General features: G+C 34.7%; 1 protein-coding gene across 1 annotated transcript; it reads left to right on the forward strand.

Annotated features, from left to right (window-relative positions):
* The first annotated feature begins 990 nt into the window (after window positions 1-990).
* On the forward strand, window positions 991-26,743 carry LOC141489430 (centrosomal protein 43-like). The gene is made up of 8 exons (XM_074190059.1): window positions 991-1,503; window positions 3,881-3,934; window positions 5,616-5,670; window positions 5,794-5,832; window positions 6,541-6,629; window positions 14,452-14,589; window positions 23,470-23,553; window positions 26,687-26,743. The coding sequence occupies exons 1-8, from the start codon at window positions 991-993 to the stop codon at window positions 26,741-26,743; spliced, it is 1,029 nt and encodes a 342-aa protein (XP_074046160.1).

Raw genomic sequence — 26,743 nt, forward strand, 5'->3', positions numbered from 1 at the left:
TTTTATGATAGTATGTTAAAATGCATTGTATATAACTATATAGAAATCATGCATAATTTACACATAATTATGTTTTCTGATTCATGCTTTTATATAATTTTTATCTATATCCAAATATGCATATTTTATATAAAATTTTATTATATAAACTACAGCATCTAAGTTCACATGTAAGTTATATATATCATAAATAAATTATAAATAATTTTATCTATATCCAAATATGCATATTTTATATAAAATTTTTATTATATAGGTTAGCTACAGCATCTAAGTTCATATGTAAATGATATATAATAAATAAATAAATTATAATTTAATCTATATACAAATATGCATTTTTATATTTTTTATTATATAGGTTAGCTACAGCATCTAAGTTCACATGTAAATTATATATATCACAAATAAATCATAAATAAAAGTATCATATAAATGATATGTAATATAAATATGTAATCCATTTATTATAGCTAGTATACATAATAGATGTAATTATGTATATTTTAAATATAATAAGCTCCTTTTGTACCTAATTTACACATAATTCAAATTAGAACGAACACGTTTCAATATTTTTAATAGCGCAAAGGGGTTCTGAGACCAAAAAGTCTGAAACTATTTCTAAGATTCCCTATAGCTCTAAATCCTAAAATGGCTAAAATTCTACAATTCTAAATAATCCTGTGAGTCTAACATTTGTTAGCTAAGGGGGAGTCAAGAGACTGTTCTGACTGGCAGATCGTCTAACCTTCTGTAAATGAGAGAACATGAGATGTAAAAAAAACATTTTAAAGGGAAAAAATAGCGAAAAAATATTCTTTTACACATACATGAACTAGAAAATAAAACTAATCTAGCATTTCCATTCGTTATCAAGGAGGTAATATGCTATTTAGGGTAACTGGTTAATAGTTACTGAACGTGAGTAAAAAAAAAAAGGAAAGGGGCAAAAAAGTGAACTCGGCATGTTGTTGGGGAGGCAGCAGGATGCTGAGCACCTGCAGGGCAGAGCGGCGGCGCACGCGCACTGCGAGGAGCCGCGCAGAGCCCGGGCCGGGAAGGCTTCCAGGGCCCTGCAGGTGCCGGCGGCTCGGGACCACCCGGCGCTTCCTGCCCGCGCCTGCGCGCCTGCCTCCGCTCGCCGGGGGGGGGGGGGGGGGCGGACTGGTTCCGGGCCGCTCATTCCGCATCGAACCGGGCCGGGCGCCCCGCCGCCCCCGGAAACACGGGACCCCGCCCCGCCCCGCCCCGGCGCGTCGCGGCCGGCCGGGGGCGGGGCCGAGCCTCATCCGGCGCCGCCCCTCCTCGTCGCCTCTCGTCGAATCAGCGGCGGCCGTCGGGCCGTTAGCGCGGTTTGGGCGGTTGTCTTGGAGAAGCAAGATGGCGGCGGCGACGGCGGCCGCGGCGGCAGCGGCGGCGGCGGCGGCGGAGGAGGACACGGAGCTGCGGGACCTGCTGGTGCAGACGCTGGAGAACACCGGGGTGCTCAACAGGATCAAGGTCGGGCGGCCGGGCCGGGGGCGGGCGCGGGCGCCTCGCCGGGGCCTGGGCGCCCGACTCGGCGCGGCCCGCGAGCCCCGGGTGCCCCGGGTGCCCCGGGCCGGCGGCGGAGGGAGCCGCGTGCGGGCGGCGCGGCCTGAGCTCACAATGGAGCTTCCTCCGCCGCCCCGCGTCGCTAGTGCGGCTGGCACCCGCCGCGGACCTCCCCCGCCCCCGGGGCCGCCGGCCGGCGTGGCGCCCGCGGGGTGGGCAGCCTGCGGCTCCCATCCCATCCCCGGCTTGCCCTGCTGGCCTGGGGGGCGGGATGGGACAGTCGCCCCCCCCAGCCTCTGCAGGAGTTTCTGACACGCCCCACGGATAAATGCCGGGGATCTTAGCATCCGGGAGGGACCCCGAGAGGTCTTGTGTAGCTTCAGAGGAGGCGAGGAAGCAGCTGTCGGGGCGCAGCCCCTGCCCCGGAGGGCCCCCAGGGTCACCTGCGGGAGCGCAGCCTGGCGCCAGCCCGCATGAACTTGGCCGCAGCCAGCAGCAGCCGGAAGTGGCTTCCCCCAGAGTTGTCAAAAACCAACCTTGGGATGGCTCTGGCTCTGCGATTAGTAGGAACACTGCTTTTACCTGTAGCTTTACGCCATGGAGTCTACTATTGGTAGAAAACAGCTTTTACTTGTAGCTTTATACCATAGAGTCTACTATTGGTAGAAAAACAGCTTTTATTTGTAGCTTTACACCATAGAGTCTAAAATTAGTAGAAAAACAGCTTTTATTTGTAGCTTTACACCATAGAGTCTACTATTGGTAGAAAACAGCTTTTACTTGTAGTTTTACACCATGGAGTCTACTATTGGTAGAAAACAGCTTTTATTTGTAGCTTTACACCATAGAGTCTACTATTGGTAGAAAACAGCTTTTACTTGTAGTTTTACACCATGGAGTCTACTATTGGTAGAAAACAGCTTTTATTTGTAGCTTTACACCATAGAGTCTACTATTGGTAGAAAACAGCTTTTACTTGTAGTTTTACACCATGGAGTCTACTATTGGTAGAAAAACAGCTTTTATTTGTAGCTTTACACCATAGAGTCTACTATTGGTAGAAAACTGCTTTTACTTGTAGCTTTACACCATAGAGTCTACTATTGGTCGAAAACAGCTTTTACTTGTATCTTTATACCATAGAGTCTAAAATTAGTAGAAAAACAGCTTTTATTTGTAGCTTTACACCATAGAGTCTACTATTGGTAGAAAACAGCTTTTACTTGTAGTTTTACACCATGGAGTCTACTATTGGTAGAAAACTGCTTTTACTTGTATCTTTATACCATAGAGTCTAAAATTAGTAGAAAAAACAGCTTTTATTTGTAGCTTTACACCATAGAGTCTACTATTGGTAGAAAACAGCTTTTACTTGTAGTTTTACACCATGGAGTCTACTATTGGTAGAAAACAGCTTTTACTTGTAGTTTTACATCATGGAGTCTACTATTGGTAGAAAAACAGCTTTTATTTGTAGCTTTACACCATAGAGTCTACTATTGGTAGAAAACAGCTTTTACTTGTAGTTTTACACCATGGAGTCTACTATTGGTAGAAAAACAGCTTTTATTTGTAGCTTTACACCATAGAGTCTACTATTGGTAGAAAACAGCTTTTACTTGTAGTTTTACACCATGGAGTCTACTATTGGTAGAAAAACAGCTTTTACTTGTAGCTTTACACCATAGAGTCTACTATTGGTAGAAAACAGCTTTTACTTGTAGTTTTACACCATAGAGTCTACTATTGGTAGAAAACTGCTTTTACTTGTAGCTTTACACCATAGAGTCTACTATTGGTAGAAAACAGCTTTTACTTGTATCTTTATACCATAGAGTCTAAAATTAGTAGAAAAACAGCTTTTATTTGTAGCTTTACACCATAGAGTCTACTATTGGTAGAAAACAGCTTTTACTTGTAGTTTTACACCATGGAGTCTACTATTGGTAGAAAAAACAGCTTTTACTTGAAGCTTTCCATAGTGAACATTTCACCATTACATCTTGAATAGGTCTTGTAGTCTAACCCCATTCTTCTTTTTGTTGTTGGGTCCTAAAGAGGTTAATATGACTTGAACAAGCTTAGTCATAGAACTGAGATGGGATTTTAGGTGGTTTTATTAATTTTTGCCAGGGGGTTGTTAAGACAGATTTCTACTTTATTTGCACTTTACCCTGGAACATTTATGCTTTTCTGTTTTGAGTAAAGTAGTACCTATAGAATAAGTATTTAGGTGAAGTTAGCTAGCTGACATTTTTTTAAAAAATTCTGATTGAACGGTATGTCTATCTTAAACTGTCAGAAAAATCTTTTTTTGAACGCCTTCTTTCTAAAAATTTTCTAGGCTGAACTACGGGCAGCTGTGTTTTTAGCACTTGAAGAACAAGAAAAAATAGAGGTATGCAAATAGAATTTTAAAATCTTTATTGTATCTTTTTAATATTTCAGTAGAATGGCTTAGGAAAATTCATATCCTTTTTTTCTGTTGATCTATACTGTGACGTAGCTAGTTTTCTTTAAATAGACATTAGAGGGAGAAAAACATTCCTTTTGAGGGATATTTCTGTACTTTGGATCAACAAGATAGAGGTATTTCAGTTGGACAGCAACTGGTCTTAGAGTCAGAAAGATCTGAATTCAAATCAGATACATGGGGGTGGGTGCTAGCACCTTTCTGCAGTAGACAGGGGAAATTAAGTAAAGATTTTCATTGAATCTTATTTGATTTCAATATAAGTTGATCTCAGTATAGACAATCTGAAAGTAATCACCTAAGCCCTGGAGCAGGATGTCTGAGCCTTGATGTCCCCATGCCTCTGCACAAGTCATCTCCACTGACTGGCATGTACTTACTCCTTATCTCCAACCTTTGCCTCTCATGGTAGGCAATTTATTAAATGACTTATTAGTAGTATTATGTGAAGCCATTTGGTTTCAATGTTTTTGAATTTTTCTGTCATTTAAAAAATCATACCCTTGATTCCAAATTTGTTCCTAAAGCAAAAGTTCTATCTACAGAAAATATAGTTAATATATTAGTATAGTTAATATATATAGTTATAATATATAATATATATAATATATATAATATATATAGTTATATATAGTTAATATATTAATATATTAATATAGTTAAATATAGTTTCTTCCCCTTAGGTCAATGATTAAGTATTGGGTTGTATTCTTTAGTTTTAAAAAATCTTTTACTTTAAATCATGGGATCTTAAGCTTTTTTTCTGTTATGAAATCCTTTGGTAGTCTGATGAAGCCTGTGAACCTCTTTGGATTCCCTTTTTAAAAGAGTTTTCTTTTAATGCACAAAAGTACATAAAAATATACCAATTTATTGAGATATAACTATCAAAATATTTTTTAAATGTTTACAAATCACAGGGTAAGAGCTTTGCTTTAAATGGTATAAATGTTAAAGCTAAAATAAATGTATTTTCAATTAGTCCTCTCTGAATAGTGAATTTTAAGGTTGGATAATTAGCACAAAAGTCAAATTTCTGAGAGTAGTTGAAAGATAGGACTTGAGTACAATAAGCTAGATTTATTTATTTATAAAGTAAATCTTCTAATTTAGTTTCAAACATCTTGAAGCATCCCAAAACTCTTCAATACTTTCAAACACATCTAATCTTTTAAAATAAATTCATAATTTTTTTTTTAAGGTTTTTGCAAGGCCATAATGGGGTTAAGCCCAAGACCACACAGCTAGTTATTAAGTGTCTGAGGCCAGATTTGAACTTGGGTACTCCTGATTCCAGGGCCAGTGCTCTATCCACTGCACCACCTAGCCACCCCATATAATTATTTATTTTAAAAAGCAAAACATAGATTAATGAAAATCTGCAAATTAATCATTTGGAGAAACCTTTGATGGACAGAATTCAGTTTTGAGGGCTAACAATAGAATTTCTCTATTGATAAAGTTTAGAATATAATGATATAATGTTAAAAATGACACTGTACTGCTTTGTGACTATGACATAGAGGTAAACTTTTACAGGTTTTGAAAGAAAATCATTTAAGACTGATATTAATTTTTGAATTTTTCAATTATTTTATTTTGATAGAACAAAACACCTTTAGTGAATGAAAGCCTGAAAAAGTTTTTAAATACTAAAGATGGTAAGTATCTTTTTTTATCTACTTTTTGGTTTTTATTTGCTTAAGCTAAATCTTCAGTTATAAATTTGGGAGATATCAAGAATTCTATTTGATATTATTTTTTTGTTTGTTTGTTTTTGCTAGGCAGTGAGATTAAGTGCTTGCCTAAGGTCACACAGCTAGGTAAGTATTATGTGTCTGAGGTCAGATTTGTTCTCAGGTCCTCCCAACTCCAGGGCTGGTTCTCTATCCGCTGTGCCACTTAGCTGCCCCCTATTTGATATTGTAAAATAAAATTATTCTGTTTCTGTTTTTAAAGATAAGTTAACAGGGAAAGTTAGATGGTTCAGAATAGAGTACTGACCCTGGAGGTTAGGAGGACCTATGTTCAAATGTGACCTCAGACACTTGACACTAGTGGTGTGTGATCTCCCTAGGCATCTTAACCCAGTTGCCTCGAGGGCTTCTTTCCAGGCCCCCAAAATAAATGTAGATATTATAAGAACTTTATTATAGAATCAAACCTCTTAGTTGTGTCATATAATGGAGTTTTATAGATTGTATCATCTTTGATGCTAACCATACTTACCAGGACAAGGAAACTTAATAGAGAAAGTCATTCTGACATCAAGATTGAAAATTGTGTGTGGGTAATTTAAATGTAGTTCAGAGTTAATTGTAGTTTCTTGGTGACTCATTAATATTTCTTCTGTTTTTCACATTTTAGTTTTAAGTATATTACAGGGAAATCTTTCAGAATTTTTCCTATAAACTTTGTTTTAAAAATTCAGTAACTTTATTCTCCTATAGAATGTTACCATTTCACAAAATATAGGGAAAAAGTTTTGTGAAATAATAAACGTTTGAGTCTTTTCCCATTTACTTTTGCAGGTCGTTTAGTGGCAAGTCTTGTTGCAGAATTCCTTCAGTTTTTTAATCTCGACTTCACCTTGGCCGTCTTTCAACCCGAAACTAGCACAGTAAGAATGTGAATTTGACCACTCTGATTGTGTATCATTTTTGTGACTTAAAATATGAAGTTAACTAAATATAATTAATCTCACATGTGTTTTTAATGTTCATTTTTTATTATTTGTGCAAAAGAGACAATCTGAATGGTCTGTTTCCAAGATGACTGTTCACATAAGTCAACAACTAGCCAGAAAGACTGTTTTCTACAGGGCCAAGTCATCTAGCAGTCAAGAAAGTGAATTTATTTTTATTTATTTTTTAATTTTTTTGCAAGGCAAACGGGGTTAAGTGGCTTGCCCAAGGCCACACAACTGATTATTAAGTGTTTGAGGCTGGATTTGAACTCAGGTACTCTTGACTCCAGGGCCAGTGCTCTATCCACTGCACTACCTAGCCATCCCAAGAAAATGAAATCTCAAAGAGGAGACACTTAATGTTGTACTCTACTTTGCCCCTCCCTCCATAAATGCAGGTTTCTTCATTACTTTGCACATATTAGGTAATTAAGAAATGGTACATAAGACAAGCAAGATAGCTTGGGTCTAGCTCACAGAGGTCATGAAATCCTTCATGAAAGACAATTTAATTGAGTAGTATGCAAAGAATTAATCAAAAACCAGTTATTAACCCTAACAGCAACATGAGGGTGATGATCAACTCTAATGGACCTGCTCATTCCAGTAGTGCAATAATCAGGGGCAGTTTTATGGTATCTGCATTGGAGAATACCATCTGTATCCAGAGAAGGAATTGAGTTTAAACAAAGACCAGAGACTATTACCTTCATTTTTTAAAAAAAAGTTGTCCTAAGTGCTACATAATTTTGCTATCTCTAATATTGGGGGCAATTTTAGTCAATGCATAGCATGGAAGCAGTGTAAAGATTATTATATTGCTTTCTTTGGGGGGAGGGAGGAGGGAAGGGAAGGTGGGGGGAAATTGTAAAATTCAAAATCTTACAAAAATGGTAGGTAGAAACTACTATTGTATATAATTGAAAAACATATATAATTAAAAAACACTTATTAAGCATTTGTAATGTGTGAGCAGAGTGCTAAATGATACAGTCTCTACCTTCTAAGGAGGAGTGACAACTAAGGAAGAGGAGAGTCACAGAAAAGATGAATTGATCCATAGGAGAGTCAATTAACATCCTTTCTCGAAGTAGAGGCAGTATTGAGTTGATAACTCAGCCCAAAGCAAGAGGTGGAAAGTGGCGGTGGCAGCAACTGGTTCTGAAGATCTCAAGGTTAAACCAAACAGTAACTTAGCAGAGGACAAGATGCCTGGGTACATGGTCATGCGATAGGAAAAATGGTCTCAGCTGGGCCCCCTAGAGAGTGGGGTAGGTGAGTGTGCCCTCATCTAGCACAGCAACATGGACAGAAATCAGTGTAAGGTGTGGAGGAAGGGAAGTGGAGGCTCTGAAACAGGAAACATCTTTTTAGAAGCTATAAATGGTAAGTGGGGAAGATGACAGGATAAGGGGGATAAAGGGCTTGAGAAGGAATCTGATAGAGGAGAAGGGAAAGCAGTGATCTCTGTTTGAGAATATCTAGATTTTGTCAGAATGGAGGCATTGGAGACGAAGATTTTACTTTTGTGTAAGGCAAACTCTTACTCCTTTCCAGAGCATCCTTCAGTATTAGTTGATAAAATAGTGGAGCTCTTCCAGATCAAATTAATTTTTAAAAATGGGTTTAAATTTTCACAAGTAAAAAGCAAAAAAAAATCACCAAAATTAAAAAAGGAAGGGGACAAGTTTTTTTTTTTTTATTAGAATGCTTGTTCTGCCCCCAGTATTATACTTGGGAATAGACACTATTTGATTTGAACACAGTAACTGTGTTCAGTGAGTGTTATTAGAATCTCCCTTTTGAGACAGACAAGATGAATGACTTGCCCAGGATCACACAGCTTAATAAGTATCTGGGACTGGCTTTAAATTCCTGCCTTTCAGACTTGGGTGTTTTATCCACTATGCCATCTAACAGCCTCTATATAGTTGTAAAGGATCTTTCCAGAATTTTGATAGAAGGTCAGTGAAGGGAAAATAATTTGAGTTTCATTGAAATTCCTGGTCAGGGAATCATTACAGGTAGCAGTTTGTGACAGGTAAGAGAATCCTATGAAACATTGAGGACTGCCAGAGAGGAGGACTGAAACCTTTGGGTAAAGTAACAAAAGAAGAGTTGGCAGAAGACCAGGACAGCCAGACCAGTTGTATTTGAATCTTGTAGTTTGACTGGGTGCTTCAATAGTATGTAAAGTGATAACTGAACTTTGTTATTTTTGATTTGTTTTATATGATTATTTTTTTGTTTAGAATTGAAGGGTTTGTTGATTTTTGTGTCATACATGAATTTCCTTTAATTCTATTTTTATTAGCTGTGAAATCATAATAGAAATGAAGGTATTGACTTTTCTGTAATAACAAAGGACAGAAAAGAATTTTTCTTGCTTTGCTTTTAGTTTTTCTCTAGAGTTTGTTTTTTGGGGGGGGGGAGGGGGATTAGTTCTGCTGCCACAAATAAATTAAACCTAGAGCAGGATAAGACATTACAGTCTATTCCTCAACTTAATTTTCAACAAGTACTAAGAGTCAAGACTGTTTACATTCAGTTACAAAAACAGCATAGTAAGCAATAAGATTGTATTTGTTTAAATTAGAGCCTGGTTAAACTATATATATATATATATATATATATATATATATATATATATATATATATATATATAGTTAAAACATATGGCTTAAAATATTGCTTTGACAACATTATATCATAGGAAAGAAATTTATTCCTTGTCTTTCTGATTTTGAGTGGAGCATTTGAGTTTTTGTTTTTTAAGTGAAAAATAGAAATAGAAAAAATATATTCTACTATTTTCCTAGTCAATTATTTTTTCTCATCTTCAGAACACCACTCTTTTTAAAGATCTTTTATTTCATTGATGTGGGTTTTCTCTCTCTGCTGAAAGGAGATTGCAATTTCTCTGTGCCTTAGTGGATTTAAGTCTTTATGATTCTGAGGAAAATAAACTATCATCTGGTGATCAATATTTTTAAAGTTTTCTAGACTAGTCTTATTACTAATATAGACTCTTGCCAAGTCTTTATTTGAAACCTTTTCATGTTCAGAACATTCATATAATATGACATTGCCTTCAAGAATCCAGGGTCACCTATCTGCAATTGATGGGGCCTCAATCAGTATTTTAGGAATTTCTGGTTATGGGTTATAGATTAAGTTGTTTAAAATAATAAAACCACAGAACTGAAAGGGGCAAACCATCTTCAAATGTTCCATTTGATCATTTTGATATACTACTACTGTTTCAATGAACAATATTAGCTCTTTAACTGATTCCTTTAGTTTTTATTTTATTTTTTTGGATTTAGATTCTAACCTTTGTCTTTATTTCCTTGAACACTTTTCAAATTGATGGTCTCCATAAATTTCAAATTGATACTAGTTAACATTGATTATATTTTCTATAAGAGGAGAATTAAACTCTTGTCACTATTAGTGACTTTGAGTCAGTTACCTCCCTTACTAGACTTTTTTTTTAGGATTTTGCAAGGCAATGGGGTTAAGTGGCTTGCCCAAGGCCACACAGCTAGGTAATTATTAAGTGTCTGAGACCGGATTTGAACCCAGGTACTCCTGACTCCAGGGCTGGTGCTTTATTCACTGCATCACCTAGCCGCCCCTAGACTTTTCTTTTGTAAAATAAAGGGTTCCTTCATCTAAAAAGGGAGTTTTGGGGTCATGGATCCCTTTGACAATCTGGAAAGTCTATGAAACCTTTCTTAGAATAATGTTTGATGTCTCCATTTATAATCGAAGGAAATTCTACGTTTCAGTTAGAAGTTAGTGAAAATAAAGTTAATAAATTTTCCCATCTAATTTTACAGATCCCTTGAGATACCATAAAATAGACCTCATCAGTGAGTAGCCTAGAAGAGAATGTTTTTATATGATCTAAGTGCACTTTTATACTTATTTTCTTAAATTTTCTCAGAGAAGTATTAAGACATGGTTAATCTTTTAGGGCTAACCTTAGATTTGGGGAGGTCTAGATTCATATCTGATATCTGTCACATAACTGATTGATAAGAGGCTCACTTAATCTTTCATTGAGTAAGTGAGATTAAGTTATAGATATATTGTTGATTTTCATTGACGAAATTCTATACTGGGAGTTTCCCATACAAATAGCAAAGCAGGTTTGTAATACAAAACAAAAAACAACAGTGGGTAATGAACAATGAAATGATTCGAAAGTTGGCATTATAAAAGGGAAATTAATCATCTACAAACTTAAAGTTAAGGGCTGAAATATCAAGAGTTGCTTGGAAACTGACAATTGAAAGATGAAATGACTAAGGAAATAGAGGTTCACTCCTTCAAGCTTATTGATTTATTAAGCAATGCATTCCAGTTGCCTAACAAACCAGGACCAGGCCCCTTCCTTAGCTTAACTGACATTTGAATACAGGGGAAAACAGTCCTTTCTATTTTATACTTTAAAAACAGTCATGTAAAATCAGTTAATTAAAAGAGAACAATGCAACATTTGGAAGTTTAATTTTTTTTTCTGTTTTTTTACCGGAAAAAATTAGGGACTTGCCAAGTTAGTGGGGAGAGAATCAACAGGAGCAAATTCCCTGAATGCAGAAGAGGTGTCCCACTCCCCCCAAGTGTCTGTAAACAAACATGGAAACCATAAATGATTGATCAATGTCAAGTGAAATTTCAGATAAGAAATAGGAGTTGCTTGAGATGTATAATTCTGAGAAAACTTGCATCAATCCTAGGGTCTGAGTGGGTTTTTGTTAGTATAACCTACCTCTAGTTCCTTAAAGTTCTCTAAAGCAGCAGGTAGAGGTAGTCTACCTTCCCATCTGTGTAGCTAGGTTCAAACAATGCAATTATATTTTCTCACAATTGAATAAAGTTTTCTTAAAGGACAAAAATTGGACTAGAATTGAATTGACTAGGAGCTAAGCTAGATCATTGTATCACATGATGGAGTTAGTATGATTTACTCATTTCTTACAGTTAATAATTTACTATTCTAATTCCTTCAATTCTCTCAAAATCCATAGACTTGGTTAGATCAAGGGACTTATTTTGTTTTTATTAGATTTTTAACCACATACTGAAAGAAAATGACTTATTTTAAACCATTGTAAGCAATTCATTAGTATTTACATTTATATAAAATGTGCCAACTATTAAGAGTTTTTTTGGTAACACCAGTTGTAATCTAAGTGAAATTTCTTTTATTAACTAGGCTATAGAAGCAAAATAGGTTTTGAATTTCTTCCACTTAGTTTGCATTATTGTTGTCAATAGAAATTTCTTCAAGCAGAGCTTTTTCTTGGGCTTCAATTGTTGATATGGTTTTTGCAGATTTGTGCAATTCTTTTGTATTTGTCACCTGTACTTACTGCCAAGTTCTGCATGTATTATTAAAAAATTGTTTATTTTACATACATTTTTAATATGCCCTTTTTTCCTCCCCCTCTCCTATTTCTTTCTATCCTCAATTAAAAAACAAAACAAAACAAAATAGCATCCTTCATCCTAAACATGCAGAGTCTAGGAAATCAAATTCCCTGTGCCTCTCTGCATTTTAAGTTGATTCATCTGTCTAACAGAAGATTAGTAATACTATTCATCTTTAGTTATCTAATCTCATGGTTAACTATCATGTTGATCAGAGTTCTAATTATTTTTCTTTATTGTGTTATTTTATAAGTCATTCTCCTATTTCTCCCATCTCTGTATCATTTCTTAGATCTTCCCAATTTCCTGTGAAGCTCCATTTTGTCATTTATGGTACACTAATGTTCCTTTTACATTCATATAGCATAGTTTGCTTAAGTCATTTCTGAAAAAAGGACAATTTCTTAGTTCTGATTTTTGACTAGTATTAAAACAGCTGTTAAAAATATTTTTGTATATTTAGGTCTTTTTTTTTAAAGAAATCACTAGCATATAGACTAGATGGTACAGCTGGATCAGGGTATGTACAGTTTGGTAACTTTTGGGGCAGGGTTCCAAATTGCTATCTAGAATGACTGGACTAATTCACAGCTCCATGAACAGTATTTCTCAAGGCTATCTTTGAGTAGTTATTGTAGCTTCAGCATTCTTTAGATACCTTCCCCATTTCTTGCTTTCTTTTTCTTTCTTGTGGAGTCATCCTGGGTTAAGTGACTTAGCCAGGATGTAGTAAGTTTCTGTGGTCGTATTTTTTGAACTCAGATTCTTTTGACTCCAGGACTAGTACAGTATCCCCTGTGCCCACCTAGCTGCTTATTAAAATCATTTGTGATTACATCAGAATTTTTTTTTTTTTGCTTTAGAGCTTACTAATTCAATTTCAGGAGAATATAATTCCTTCTTATTTTTGTCTTTCCATCCATGGTACCTTGCCCATAGTAGGGTTTTATATTTTATGGAATTGATATTTATTTGTTTATAGAATATATTTATGGAATTGATTGGGTCATCTTTCCTAATATTGTGGTAAATGTTATATTTTGTTTGGCATTTATTCTCCTTATCTCTTTAAATCTTAATATTGCATTAATTTTTTTCTTAGTTTCTCTACCATTTCAGCTTCTATAGAAATAAATGTCCCCAACCATTCTCCATATCTGGAATTCTCTTAACTACCTGGAATTCTTTTAACTCTGCTTCCAAACTGCCATGGCTTTCTTCAAGTTATAAATATATTATTTATTTGTAGATAATTGTCTGCTTGTCTCCCCCATTAAATTGTGACCTTCTTGAGAGCAGGGTCTGACTTTTGCCTTTGTATGTCTCCTGTACTTGCTGCAGTGTCTGGAACATGGTGGGTGCTTAGCAAATACTTATTTATTCATTGTAACATAGAGCTGTGTTTAGAATGTTTAGTACTTAAAGGGTCTGGTTCTCTGTTTTTACAGATAAGAACAGAAGTCCTACATTTGAAGTGACTTGCAGCTAGCAAGTTGTGTATCTAGCAACTGACAGAATCATCATCTGAACCTATAATTTTTAATTAATTTCAGTTCTCTCTACTGTATCACACTCCCTGCCTCATATCAGTGCTTAGGGTGTCCCAAGAGTCTTTATGTAATTTAGAGCTATTTTTTAAGCTACTAAAGCTTAAAACAGCATGGAGATTTTTAGGGCATCTTGTATTTATTAGTATATGCATGTGCCTACCACATGTATATACATCTATTCTGATGTTATGTGAGTTACAATAAAAACTCATAGAATTTCAAGGTTTACTCAATTTTTCTCAATAGTTTTGAGAAGTAATATATTTTCTTTTTTTTTTAAACAAATAAGAAAATTGAGACTCAGATTTTAAGAATAGTTTTGGAATTGTCACTTCTTCAGATATAAATGGTACATTAATGGGACAGGTTCTTAATGTCTTACTAGACCTTCTGTTACTCAGTTATCAGTGTTCTAACTTAGAGAAAAAGCCACTTTCATTAAAGCAACTTGTGAAAACTGTCAAGAGTTAAATAATCTGGATAAATTGTTGTGAATTAATCTTTCTTTCCAATATAGGTTGTCTGGTCGAAAATTGACAGTTGAATGGGTTGCTGTCACATGAGTTCTATTCCCTCTTTAATTTTTGTCTTACTAGATGATTTAAACTTCTAACGGTTTTTGAAATCCTATATAACATTTTAAATATAATTAGCATAATATATCAAAAAGAAAGTTGCATATTTTAAGATGACTTTTTGTTCATTTTCTTTTATGATGCAAATATTATTTTATTAAATTATAATGCATTTAATCTTGTTTTTTCCAGATTCATGGGCTTGACCCTCGAGAGAATTTAGCCCGAGATTTAGGAATTATTGAAGCAGAAGGCACTGTAGGTGGACCATTACTATTAGAGGTAATCAGACGATGTCAGCAGAAAGAAAAAGGTTCACTTAGTGGGGAAGTAAGTAAGATTTTTATTTTTGGCATGTTTGTGTGTGTGTGTGACAGAAATGAGCTATTGAATTTCTCAGCTTTTATCCTAATTATAAGTTAGGTCAAGATGTAAGTTAAGTTAGTACATGCTCCTAGGACTAGAGTTTTTGAAAGAATTAGATTATATGTAATTAGCAGTTTTGATGATATTTGAAAATGCATTATAATGCTCATGGCTCTGAGGAGAAGAAGGAATGAGATATTCCTAGGAATATATCTCCTCATTATTCCCTCTTAAAAACAACAGTAAAAATATAAAAAAGAAGCTAATACTTTCAGAAATTCTCAAAAAAATTTTTTAAACCATAGAGAAACAAAAGAATAGGTTCCACATAATGAAAGAAACTGAGGTGCAGAAGCACCTCTCAAAATAGAGGGAGATGATACCAACAGTAACATCAGAAAAAAAAATAATTTTTTCAAGCCAGAATACAGGAAACACAATCCAGGAAATTGAAGGAAGTGATGAAATTGACTTTACTTGAAAGAAATGGGTTTGTTTTGACTTTATAAAAAACTCCTAGAGCTCATTATAGTTTTGTTCAAATATTTGAAAAACTGTGATGTGGAGGGGATTATTCTGTTTGGCCTTAAATGATGCACAGAAATTGCCAAGAGAACAATTTAGACTTATTATCAAGGAAAAAAAATCTTTAAATAGAGTTGTCCAAAAGTGGAGAGTCTCCCCCTTCCCTCTGCAAGTTTAGAGATATTACACAGATGCTGAATGATAAATTATTTGATATGTATGTTATAATGAGGATTTCTTCTTGTTATGGCCACTGAAGTACCTCCCACCTATACAATTCTGTGATTCTATAACAAAAATACTACGTGGAAATCTAAAGAAGGTACTGATTGTGGCTTGAAGAATTTTAGGACAAGATGATAATGAAATATAACCATTTAAGAGTCTATGGAAAGTATATAAACAAAATGATATATCTGATGAAAACAACTATTTTATTTGAGCACAGAATGGAGCAAACAACATAAGCTGAAAATCTCCCCCCTCCTTTGGCCCCCAAATTAATAATTGTGTACATTAGTGATAAATTAGGCAGATAGGTAAGGTGGAGGAAAATTTTGAAAATTACTAATCTTCATTAAAATTGAAAACATTTAAATTTCAACAAACCATATAACAAATTTTCCCAGAAAGGTTGAAAATAAGAAATTGTGATATTATGGTAGTCTTACCTCACAAGGTTGTTGTAAAGCTTAAATGACATCATCCAATCAACAAGCATTTTTATTAAGCACCCTCAGGGGTATTTACCAGGGCTAGAAAAAGAAATTGGAACCATATCACGAAGACCTTTACATATTTGTAAAGAGCTTTTATCAACTTGAAAATATTATGAAACTTGGAAGTGTTGTCTTGATCATTATTGTTGTTAGTGTGTGGGATAAGAATCCACTTAAAAAAATATAGAGACTCCTCTGAGCAAAAAGGAAAGTTTATTCTGACTTTTTTTTTGAGAAAAGGGCATACTCCAGTCTCACAAAGGTAGTGAAGATCAAGGAGCTTGCCCCTAGGTGACAGTCAAGCAAGATTATATGGCCTAGCACATTTCCCCCCCTCCCTAGCTCCCCCTCTCTTTCAACCTGATTGGTTAAGGTTTTCAGAGTTACAATCTTTACACAAAAAATCTACCCAGCAGCAAAGAGAAGAATAAAATATTTTCATAGAATATTACCTCAGCATCCAGATGATGAGGATTTCAGAAGATTTCTAATGACCTTCTGTTAAATGAATTAATGTCTGAGTATGCAAGGTCTCCTTTGTACTTATCCAGTAAGAGAAGGCAGTCTACTGTTCTCCCAGTCTATTATCAAATAGGTGGCTAACTAAGACTGCAAGGTCTCTTCTCTGGAAGTATTCCATTATTTCCCTCCCTAACAGAATCAATGCAAGGTCTTTCTGGAAGTAGTCCACTGTTTCACTCCCTAGCCGAATCAGGAGGGTGTCTGACTGGGAATGCAAGGTCTTTCTCCCTCTTCTCAGAATAGTTTAAGGGTAATAGTCTGTCTTTGTTTTAATGATTTTAAACCCTGAGAGGACTTTACTAGGAATGTTAGCTCTTAAGAGGGAATATTCTACTCATTAGTAATAGAATTTTGGGGATAATGAGGGTAGACTCTAACAGTTCCTCAAACAACTTTTACCAAGCCTTGTAAATGCAATGGCTAATAAATGATTTTGCAAGTAGCCAAGAAAGTAGATTTAAACCTAGCCACCCCTGTAAGCATCATTTTCAAAAGAGAAAAAATCATTTAAAAACTGTATGGGGGCAACAAGGTGGCACAGTGGATAGAGCATCAGCCCTGGAGTCAGGAGTACCTGAGTTCAAACCTGGCCTCATACACTTAATAATTACCTAGCTGTGTGACCTTGGGCAAACCACTTGACTCCAAAAAAAAAAAAAAAGAAAACCCAAAACTGCATGAAATCGAGAGCTTTATTCTGGGAAAGCTAACATTAAGGAAGCTTTTGATGTGCAAAAACCTACAAGAACATAGAGCCTTCAGATCAGAATACTTTTAAAATATATCCAACTGTGTTTATAACTGAAAATTTTCTCAATGCAATTATCATTGTGGCATTAACTATGAAAGGAATATTTTGGTTAAACGCTGAATGAAGAGACTTGAAAGACTGGATGAATAAATTAATTTGGGATAGCACAAATAAAATAAGGAAAAAAAATCTTATATTTCCTCAAGGCTCTATCCTGGAACCTCCTTCTCTTCTAATCCTTTCTTGCTTGATGATCTCATCTGAGATGGAGTTCTAGGCTTGAGTGACCAACTTTCTTTCTGGTCATCTCATATCAGAAAACTCATAAACATCTTAAACTTAATAAATCATTATTTTTTCCCTATCATCTTCCCCTATTTAGAACACAATCCCTATTAACTGTTGAAGACATTACCATTATCCTAGTCATCAGAGCTCATAATGTCAGGGTCATTCTAATTTCTCACTGATACATTCTATATAGCAATCATTGACACATCTTGTCATTTCTTCCTTTACAACCTCTCTCATATATTTGTCTTTCTACTAACAAAACCACCATATTGGGGCAAGCTTTTATCACCTTATGCTTGGACTATTATAATAGATTTTTTTTTTTAGGTTTTTACAAGACAGTGGGGTTAAATGGTTGGCCCAAGGCCACACAACTAGGTAATTATTAAATGTCTGAGGTTGGATTTGAACTCGGGTCCTCCTGACTCCAGGGCTGGTGCTCTATCCACTGCGCCACCTAGCCATCCCAGAATGTTCTGTCTCTTGTATCTGCTTTTTCATTGGTAGTCCCTGGTGCTTGGAATGTCCTTTATCTTCATCTCAATTTCCTGACTTTCTTCAAGGTACAACTCAAATTCCACCTTCTGCAAGAAGTCTAATACAATTCCTTCCCTTCTTTAAATTATCTTCCTTTTATTGTTTTGTGTGTGTGTGTGTGTTTATGCAGATGTATCTATAAAACAAAGGTACACATGTTACATGTATACTTTTTCCCCCAGTATCGCGTCTCCTCCAATTAGAATGGAATCTCTAAATTTTAGGGCAGAAATTGCATTTATTTGCTGTACTAATTGATTAAGAAATGCTTGTTTATTGATTGACTAAAAATTATAATCAAAGGGAGCAATTGCAGAGTAAAATTGAGGGGGAAATGAGGGAAGTTTTGGGTGTTCTATTTTCAGTTAAAACAATTTAAAATTTTGTATGTGAAATATAAAAACTTTTTTTTGAGTAAGGGTTCTTAATCTGAAGTTCACAGATTTTCAAAGTGGGATGTGGTCTGTGTTTCAGTGACCTATGGACAATAAGAAAATCTTTCATTTAATGATGTTAGTATAAAAAAAACTGTTATGAATCAGATCTATTTAGGTACCTTTTTTTTTAGATTTCGTGTAATTTTTCGAGTTGTCAAATTGGCATGGTATCTTTTATCCATTTCTGAGAACTCTTAATAACAGACTTGCTCAAGTAGCATTTATACATTAAGTAGTTCTTTTTAGGTATTTCTAGATAGAATCATTTTATCTCAGTGAAACCAAATCAAAGACCATTTTTTTGAAGGTTGTGAAGCCAGGACATGGAATATAAATTCATGTATCCTACTTATATGTGAGAATTTAACAGTTAAAAATTTATAAGTGTCTTTATTATTAACGTTTTCAAGGGAAAATTCTTTCAGTTCCTGTTTAATCATCTCTCCCTACCCCTTTTACCAGCATAAACTTTAGTGGAACTTGGCTTTAGTTTCAAGTCCTAATTTCTTAGCTTCTATAATAGCATAACAACTAAATTTATAAAGTAAAGATCGAGTTGCAAAAATAATTAGATCAATCTATAATAATCAAATTTTAAAATCCTAATAATGGAATGCAATAATAACTAAGACAAAAATTTGAATAAATTACATTCTTGAATAGCATGATGATTGATTATTATTCTTAGTTTATATGGAGGGAAAAAATGGATAAAGTACTTATCCCCCAAAATACAGTGCTTTTAAAGGTTTGTAAAGTACTCTGAAAGTTTCAAAGTCCCCTATTTCACTGAATGCCCATCTTTTCTCCTGAAAGTTTGATCTCTAAATACAGACCTCAGGTGAAGCATAGGAGAAGGAGGATGGAAAGGGCAAATCATGAGGGATTTAATGATGATGAACTATGTATTCCTGTAAGGGAAGATACTGATAATGAACCTTATTTATTAGAGCAGTTAGAGCATACTTTAGACAACACACAAGAGGGAGTTGAATTTGAAGGTATAATAAAAAGTTGGAATTAATGAGTGAGTAGGAGAATGGGATAAGTTATTTCACATAAAAAGAGGCAAGGAAAAACTTTTGCAATGGTCTAAGGCAGGAAGGTGAGGGAGAGTGAGTCTTTACTCTTATTGGAAGTGGTTCAGAGAGGAAATAATAAACTTAATTGGGTATAGAAATCTATTTTACCCTAGAGGAAGCTAGGAGAGGAAAGGGATGGGAGAGGGAGGGAATGGTGTGGGTGTAAGTGATCAAAGAGGGAAGATGGTGGGAGAGAGTAGTCAGATACAACACACTTGAGGAGGGAACAGAGTGAAAAGAGAGAGTAGAATAAATGGGGTTGGAGAGAAAACTAACAGTAGCCACTTTGGGAAAAAATATTTTTGCAATTTCTCTAATGGATTTATGATAAAGAATGCTATCCATCCCAAAGAAAGAACTGATGTCTGAATACAGAAGGAAACACTTTTTTCCTCACTTTATTTCCTCTAGGTTTCTCTTTGATTGGTGGGGGTGGTTATGTTTACTTTTACATCATGACTATTGTAATGTGTTTCATGGATATAAATTTTTAACCTACACCAAGTAGCTTGCTTTCTCAATGGAGGGGAGTGTAGTGACAAGGGAGAGAGAATTTGAAACTCAAGGTTTTTGAAAGTAAATGTTGAAGCTTGATTTTTTTCATGTAGCTGGGGTAAAATTTTAAAGTGAAATATTAATAAAAACAAATTCTAATAAATTTATTGGCATTCAGGTGGGCAAAATAATTCCAAATTATTGCTTTAATTTCCTTGTCATTGGTGGTGAATTCACCTTTTTTTCCATTTTTGATACTAATAATTTGGATGTCATCTTTTTTTAAATCAAATTAACCAAAGGTTTATCTGTTTTATTGGTTTTTTTTTCATAAAACCAATTCTTAGTTTTATTAGTTTGCTTTCTTGCTTCCGATTTTATTAATTTCACCTTTAATTTTCAGAATTTTTAATTTGGTGTTTAATTGGGGATTTTTAATTTGTCCTTTCCTTAATTTTTTTAGTTGCATGCTCAGTTCATTGATTCACTCTTATTTTATTCAAGTAAGCATTTAAAAATATAATATATCCCCTAATAAATGCTTTTGCTTTATTCCAAAAGTTTTTATTGTTGTCTTGTTATTGTTCTTGTCTTGGATGAATTCATTAATTTTTTCTATAATTTGTTGTTTGATCCACTGATTTTTAAAAATTAGGTTATTTAGTTTCCAATTGGTTTAGGTCTATCTGTGATCCTTATTGACTCTGATTTTTATTACATCATGTTCTGAAAAGGATGCATTTAATATTTCTGCCTTTTCTGCATTTGATTTAGAGGTTTTTATGTCTTGTACTGCAGGGAAAAAAAAGATATATTCCTTTCTATTTCCTTTCAGTTTTCTCCAGGTCAGTTATTTTATCAATGAGGTATTTTATATTTTCTTTTGATTTTGTTTAACAGATTGTCATGAAGTCATTAGCTGCCACTGATTCCAATCTACGTTTTAGATATTTTCTTCATTTAGCTCTTGTATCTTTTTTCCATTTTCCTATTTGTGTTTTTGAGGGAATTATTTTCTTTTTGCATTTGTCCAATTTTATTTTTAAAGGATTTGTTTTCTTTGTCATTTTTTGTTGTTAGATGTTAATTTTTCTTGCATTTTTTTCCCCAATTTTTCCATTTTGATTTTTAATCTCCTTATCTCTTCTAAGAAGTCTTTCTGACTGGGGATCAAGTCATATTTTCCTCAAAAACTTCATATATAGCATCCTTTGTATCCTCCTATTCTGATCTAGTATCCTTATCTCCAAGGTAACAACAGTCAGTAGACCCTGCTTTGCTCTGGCCTTTCTTCACTTGGGAAATTTTATCTGTAGGGTCTTGGGGAGGGGGAGGGGCTGGTTCGCAGATCTTCTTGTTGAGAACCCTAGGGGCCTTGCTTACTGGGATTAGGAACCCTAGAAGGTCACTCTGTGAACCAACCGGTAAGGAACACAGGAAGCTTTCTCTGTATTCTATTTGAGGTGTCAGCGGCCCACTCCATGGGTCTGGGACTGGGACTGGAACTGGAACTGGACACCCAGTTGTTGGGCTAGAGTGTCGGGGCTTAGAAATACCAGAAGCTCTCTCTGGATGACCTGTGCTGGGGAAGTCCTGCTGCCCATACCTAGGTCTCGGGAGCAGGCTATTTCTGTGTTTGTACTGGAGAAAGCCAGGCCCTCCCACAGGTATGCTGGGGCTCCTCTGAGAACACAGAGGGCTCAGGCTGACCATTTGGCTGAATGGGTATCTTGGGCAGCCCCCACTCCAGTTCTTGCTTTCCTGCCCACTGTGCAAAGGATTCTGCTCTCACTACTGCAGTTGTCAATCCCCTGCCTCACCCTGACACTCTTGCATGCCCACGTTCCCCCTGTGACAGACCTTGCTAGAAGATGTTTCCCTCTGTTCTTTTTTGAGTTGTGTTGCTCCAAAAATCTGTTAAGAGACTTCAGAGGGAAAGCCAGGAGTGCCTAAAACAATGCCTGATTTCTTTCTGCCATCTTAGCTGGAAGTCCTGTGTTTTATATTCTTAACTATGGTTATCAAGTTTAAAACATACAAAATTTTGAAAAAAGAAAACTACAACATGCAATCTCAAGGATACTTATTAGATCACTACATTCACCTCCATAACATGAAGCAACATTTTATTTTTAGTTAATCTAGAAGGAAAGGCAACATTGCTTGGGGATGTTGATGTCAGTTCTGTCTAATACACCCTAAGTAGAGCGCAGCCATTTTAGCTCCTCAGTATCTCAGACATCATATAGACTTTTAAGTTACTTGTTGTTTTAACTATTTCTATAATAGGAATTCTACTCTAACACGTTCAGTGCTCTGACTCCTTTAAAAATGGAATATAGGCTATACCATTAGTGAATTAGGGGAGCATGGAATAGTTTAGTTTCTCTGTTAAATCTATGGATAGGCAAAAATTTTTGACCGAATGTGTGATAACATTTATACAGCTATAAAATGGATAATTTTGATAACATTAAATTAAAAAGGTTTTGCATTCACAAAACTAATTCAACTAAGATTAGAAGGAAAGGAGAAAACTGGGGGGAAAATCTTTGTACCAGGTGTTTTTTTTTTAATTAAGACCTCATTTTTTACATATAATAGAGAACTGAGTCAATATAAAAGTCATTCCTCAGTTGATAAATGGTCAAAGAATATGAACAGGCAGTTTTCAGAAGAAGTCATCAAAGCTATCTGAAGTCATGAAAAAATGTTCAAAATCACTATCAGAGAGATGTAAATTAAAACAACTGAGCTATCTTATCAGATTGGCTAAAATGACAGAAAAGGAAAATAATAAATGTTGGAGATGTGAAAAAATTGGGGCACTAATGCACTGTTGGAATTGTGAACTAATGGAACTATTCTATAGAGCAATTTGGAAATATTGCCCAAGGAGGCTATAAATCAGTTGCATACTCTTTGATCCAGCATGCCACTACTAGGTCTGTATTCCAAAGTGATTTAAAAAAAAAAACCCAACCTAAATGTACAAGATTATGGTGAATCTTTTTGTAGTAGTAAAGAATTAGAAATAAGGGAATGTCCATTAATTGGAGAATAACATCCTTCATCTCCCCCCTATCTTTTTCTCATTTATCATATTGTTTTCACATTAACTTATATTCCCTACAGCAAATGTAAATTTCTTGAGATCAAGGACTGTTTCATTTTTTGTCTTTGTAACTTTAGTGCCTACCACAAAAATAGAAATTTAATGTATGTTGATTCATTTTTGAGAGATGATTAACTGTTAAAATTAAAGCCTTTTTATTACTATCAGAGAGGAAATGAATTAATATTTGCATCAAAATAAGTGCAATTATTAAGATTGCTCTTGAGTGTTATATCTATATATATATATATATCTATATATATCTATATCTATATATATATGTATATACTATCCAAAGTAGAAAGTTTTAAATATACTTTTGTTTTCATAAAGCATGTAATGTTTTAAATGGTATATTTATATTTAGGGAGGACTGGACCTATCTGACATACATTCTCCATCAAAATCCCCCGAAGGAAAGATTACAAGTTCTCATACAGTACCAAGTAAGGTAAGTCATTTACATTGCCTCAATGAAAGCATTTCTGCTTTTAAGAAATTACATAAAGCCTGCTGTTGATTTTTCATTTTTATTGAAATAAGTGTCAGATACCAACTGTGTTCTGTATTTGGCTGAAAAAGTATATTTTTTCTTTATCAGATATGAAGGGATCTTGTGACTGTTTCTATGGATTTATCAGTTCTTCAAATTCTATTATTGTGGACATGAATTTATTGTGATAGTTAAAACTAGATTTATTACTGTTTTGTGTATTCTCACTTGATGTAGTTTGTGGTGCTATTTTTTTTCCTTTGAAATTAGCTTGGGTTTCTTTTAGCTTTCACTGCAGAGAGATGCTCAGATTTGGAGTTAAGAACAACATTTGATTTATTATCTTGTTGAAGCTTGCTTTGCATTTTGCTTTTAAAATCATTGGTTGTGGTTTTTTTTTATGTTGTATTTTAAAAAATGAGTTAAGGGAAGATAAGTGATTTACTCAGGATCTCACAGTCAGTATCATAAATTTAATTTTAATCCAGCAGTCAGAACCAGTGTTCTTTCTACTGTACTCTGCAGAGAGAGGGCAGGTTATAATGCTTTTTACTAATAGAAGAAAAGATTTATATGAACACTGGAGTTTAAATTCAGGGCAGCATATGTTAGGGGTTATTGATGATTGAGTGTTGATTCTTTATACTTAGGTTTCAGCTACAGTTGAGGGAAGTAATAACACTCTAGCCATGATAAGTTGTATCTACTTACATCACTGCATTTTTTCACTATTTTCTTTTCCATTTTCTTTGTAGAGTTTATCCAATGAGAAAAGCAAATTGATTTCCTGATGAGTCACTAATGTAGTTTATCAATCAGTTAAAAGTAATCATTCCTTGACTATTCTATGCATAAAAATTTGGAGAAAAAGAAACCATTACTTTGGGGTGATTTAGTAGGATTTTTTGAATTTTGAGGTGAGAATGAGAATATTGCAATATTTTTATTTCTAAATAGACAGAAAACCTCACTCTTCGTCTATTTTATTTTGTCATTCTCTATTTCAATGAGGCAGGACGTAGTAGGATGAGAGATTCCCTTTGTTAGATTTCTGACTTATTAGATCTTTCTTTAAACTTAATTTTTTTATATGTAATCAAAATATTTGTAGATAATAGAAGTTAAGCAAAATGCATAGATTACTTTTTAATCTTAAAATGAAACCCATTTGTAGTTTTCCTTCAAATATTAAGCAATATTTTATCTAAAACCATTATATATAGTGGGGGATAATCCAGAAGCATTCCCATTAAGATCAAGAGTGAAACCAAGGATACCCATTATCACCACTATTATTCATTATTGTTTTTGAAATGTTAGCTAAATTTAGCAATAAGAGAAGAAAAAGAAATTGAAATAATTAAGTTATAGGATACAAACCCATATAATTCATCAGCATTTCTATATATCACCAACAAAATCCAGCAGTGAGATAGAGAAATTCATTTAAAGAAACTGTAGGCAACATAAAATGAACCTCTTTTAAAAATAATGTCCTAAAATCAAATGTCTTCTATATAAAATATGTTTCCTTCAATATAGAAAAAGTAGTTTAGAGATGTACTCACAGAAGAGTTGAGATACAAAGATTTTGAAATATATCTGCTCTTAAGTTTATAACTTTTTAATAGTTATTTTATTTCTGTGAACAGAATCCCTAAGTGTAAATCTCCCTCTTACTTCGATAATTTAAAGGACTGTGATATCATCTGTATGGGGCTAAAGTGCAGATTACAACACTTTTTGCAATTTAGTAAATTATCTTTAAGAGTTATGTGGCTTCAAAAGCAGTCATCTTGCAGACAACCTAGTAGTGAACCCCTCTCCAAACTTAGCTAGACTGGTCCTTGAATGACTTTTTTGGAAACCCATTCCAAAGATGGAATAAGGATAAGACTTAACTAAGCTCCTGTTTCCTAGGATAGGCTTTGAGATTCATAGTAATCTGCATACTACCAATGAGACTTCTGGGGACTTTTGTAGAATTCAGTCTTTAAAATCTCTCAAATTTTACTATATCATTAAAATGAAACAATGTTCTTTCTCTTTGCTTCTTGAAACTTGAGAAATTAAAGATGTGAGAATTTTGATTTTTATTTTAGTCACCTAGGAAATACACCTAAAATATTATTTTCATAGAAATAATATTGTCTTGACTCAATTACAGATAAACTTGTAAACTATATTCTGAGGAGCATTATGTTTTCCTTTCCCCTATCTGTTTGCCAAAAGGAAGTTATACTTCTGATTTACCCTTTGGTTCTGGTGTATAAGGGCTTCTAAATACACATTGCAAATCTAAAAGTCCTGTGGTAAGCCTAGAAATTCCCTAATGACTAAGGGATTTTACTTTCATTCAAGCCCAATTCCAATTAGTTATAGCCTGGTCTTTGAAAATGTTAGTTAACACTTTCCTCTTTTTTTTCCTTTTTTTTTTTTATCTTTTCCCCCCAATCTTAAGACTATTCAAATAATCAAAAACATGAATCTATTTAGGTTGGAGTGGTCTATGATCCCCAAATCAGACTCTTTGAACCATAAATTTATCATCTTAAATGCAGCTCCTGAAATTAAAAAGGATGATTAATGACCATCCTGTTTATCTTTTGACTTGTCCAGGAGAAGCATGGCTATTTTTGGGTCATCACAAATTTTTTTAAATGGGATGGTTGGACTAAATCATTTTATTTATTTTAGATTTTTGCAAGGCAAATGGGGTTAAATGACTTGCCCAAGGCCACACACTTAATTATTAAGTGTCTGAGGCCGGATTTGAACTCGAAAACTCCCTGACTCCAGGGCTGGTGCTCTATCCACTGTGCCACCTAGCCGCCCCATCATCACAAATTAAGGTGATACAATATCCAAATTTGACTTAAGCAACTTATTGGAAAACAATTGCTAAGAATGATCTATACCATAGTGAGAATAGGAAGGGAGACAAGAAATTACTCTTGGAGATTTTCCATTTATTGAGAATTTCTATTAGTCTTCATAAGAATGGTTTATGAGCCATCCATTATTTCTTAATATTATACATAGAAAGATATGTATTTTGTGGTAAAAGATGTCATTTTATTCTCATGCTCAGATACCAAGGTATAAAGGACAAGGTAAAAAGAAGAAAAGCGGGGAGGAAGGCTGGTGA

The sequence above is a fragment of the Macrotis lagotis genome, chromosome 5, assembly GCF_037893015.1.
Source record: "Macrotis lagotis isolate mMagLag1 chromosome 5, bilby.v1.9.chrom.fasta, whole genome shotgun sequence".
Classification (NCBI taxonomy): Eukaryota; Metazoa; Chordata; class Mammalia; order Peramelemorphia; family Peramelidae; genus Macrotis; species Macrotis lagotis.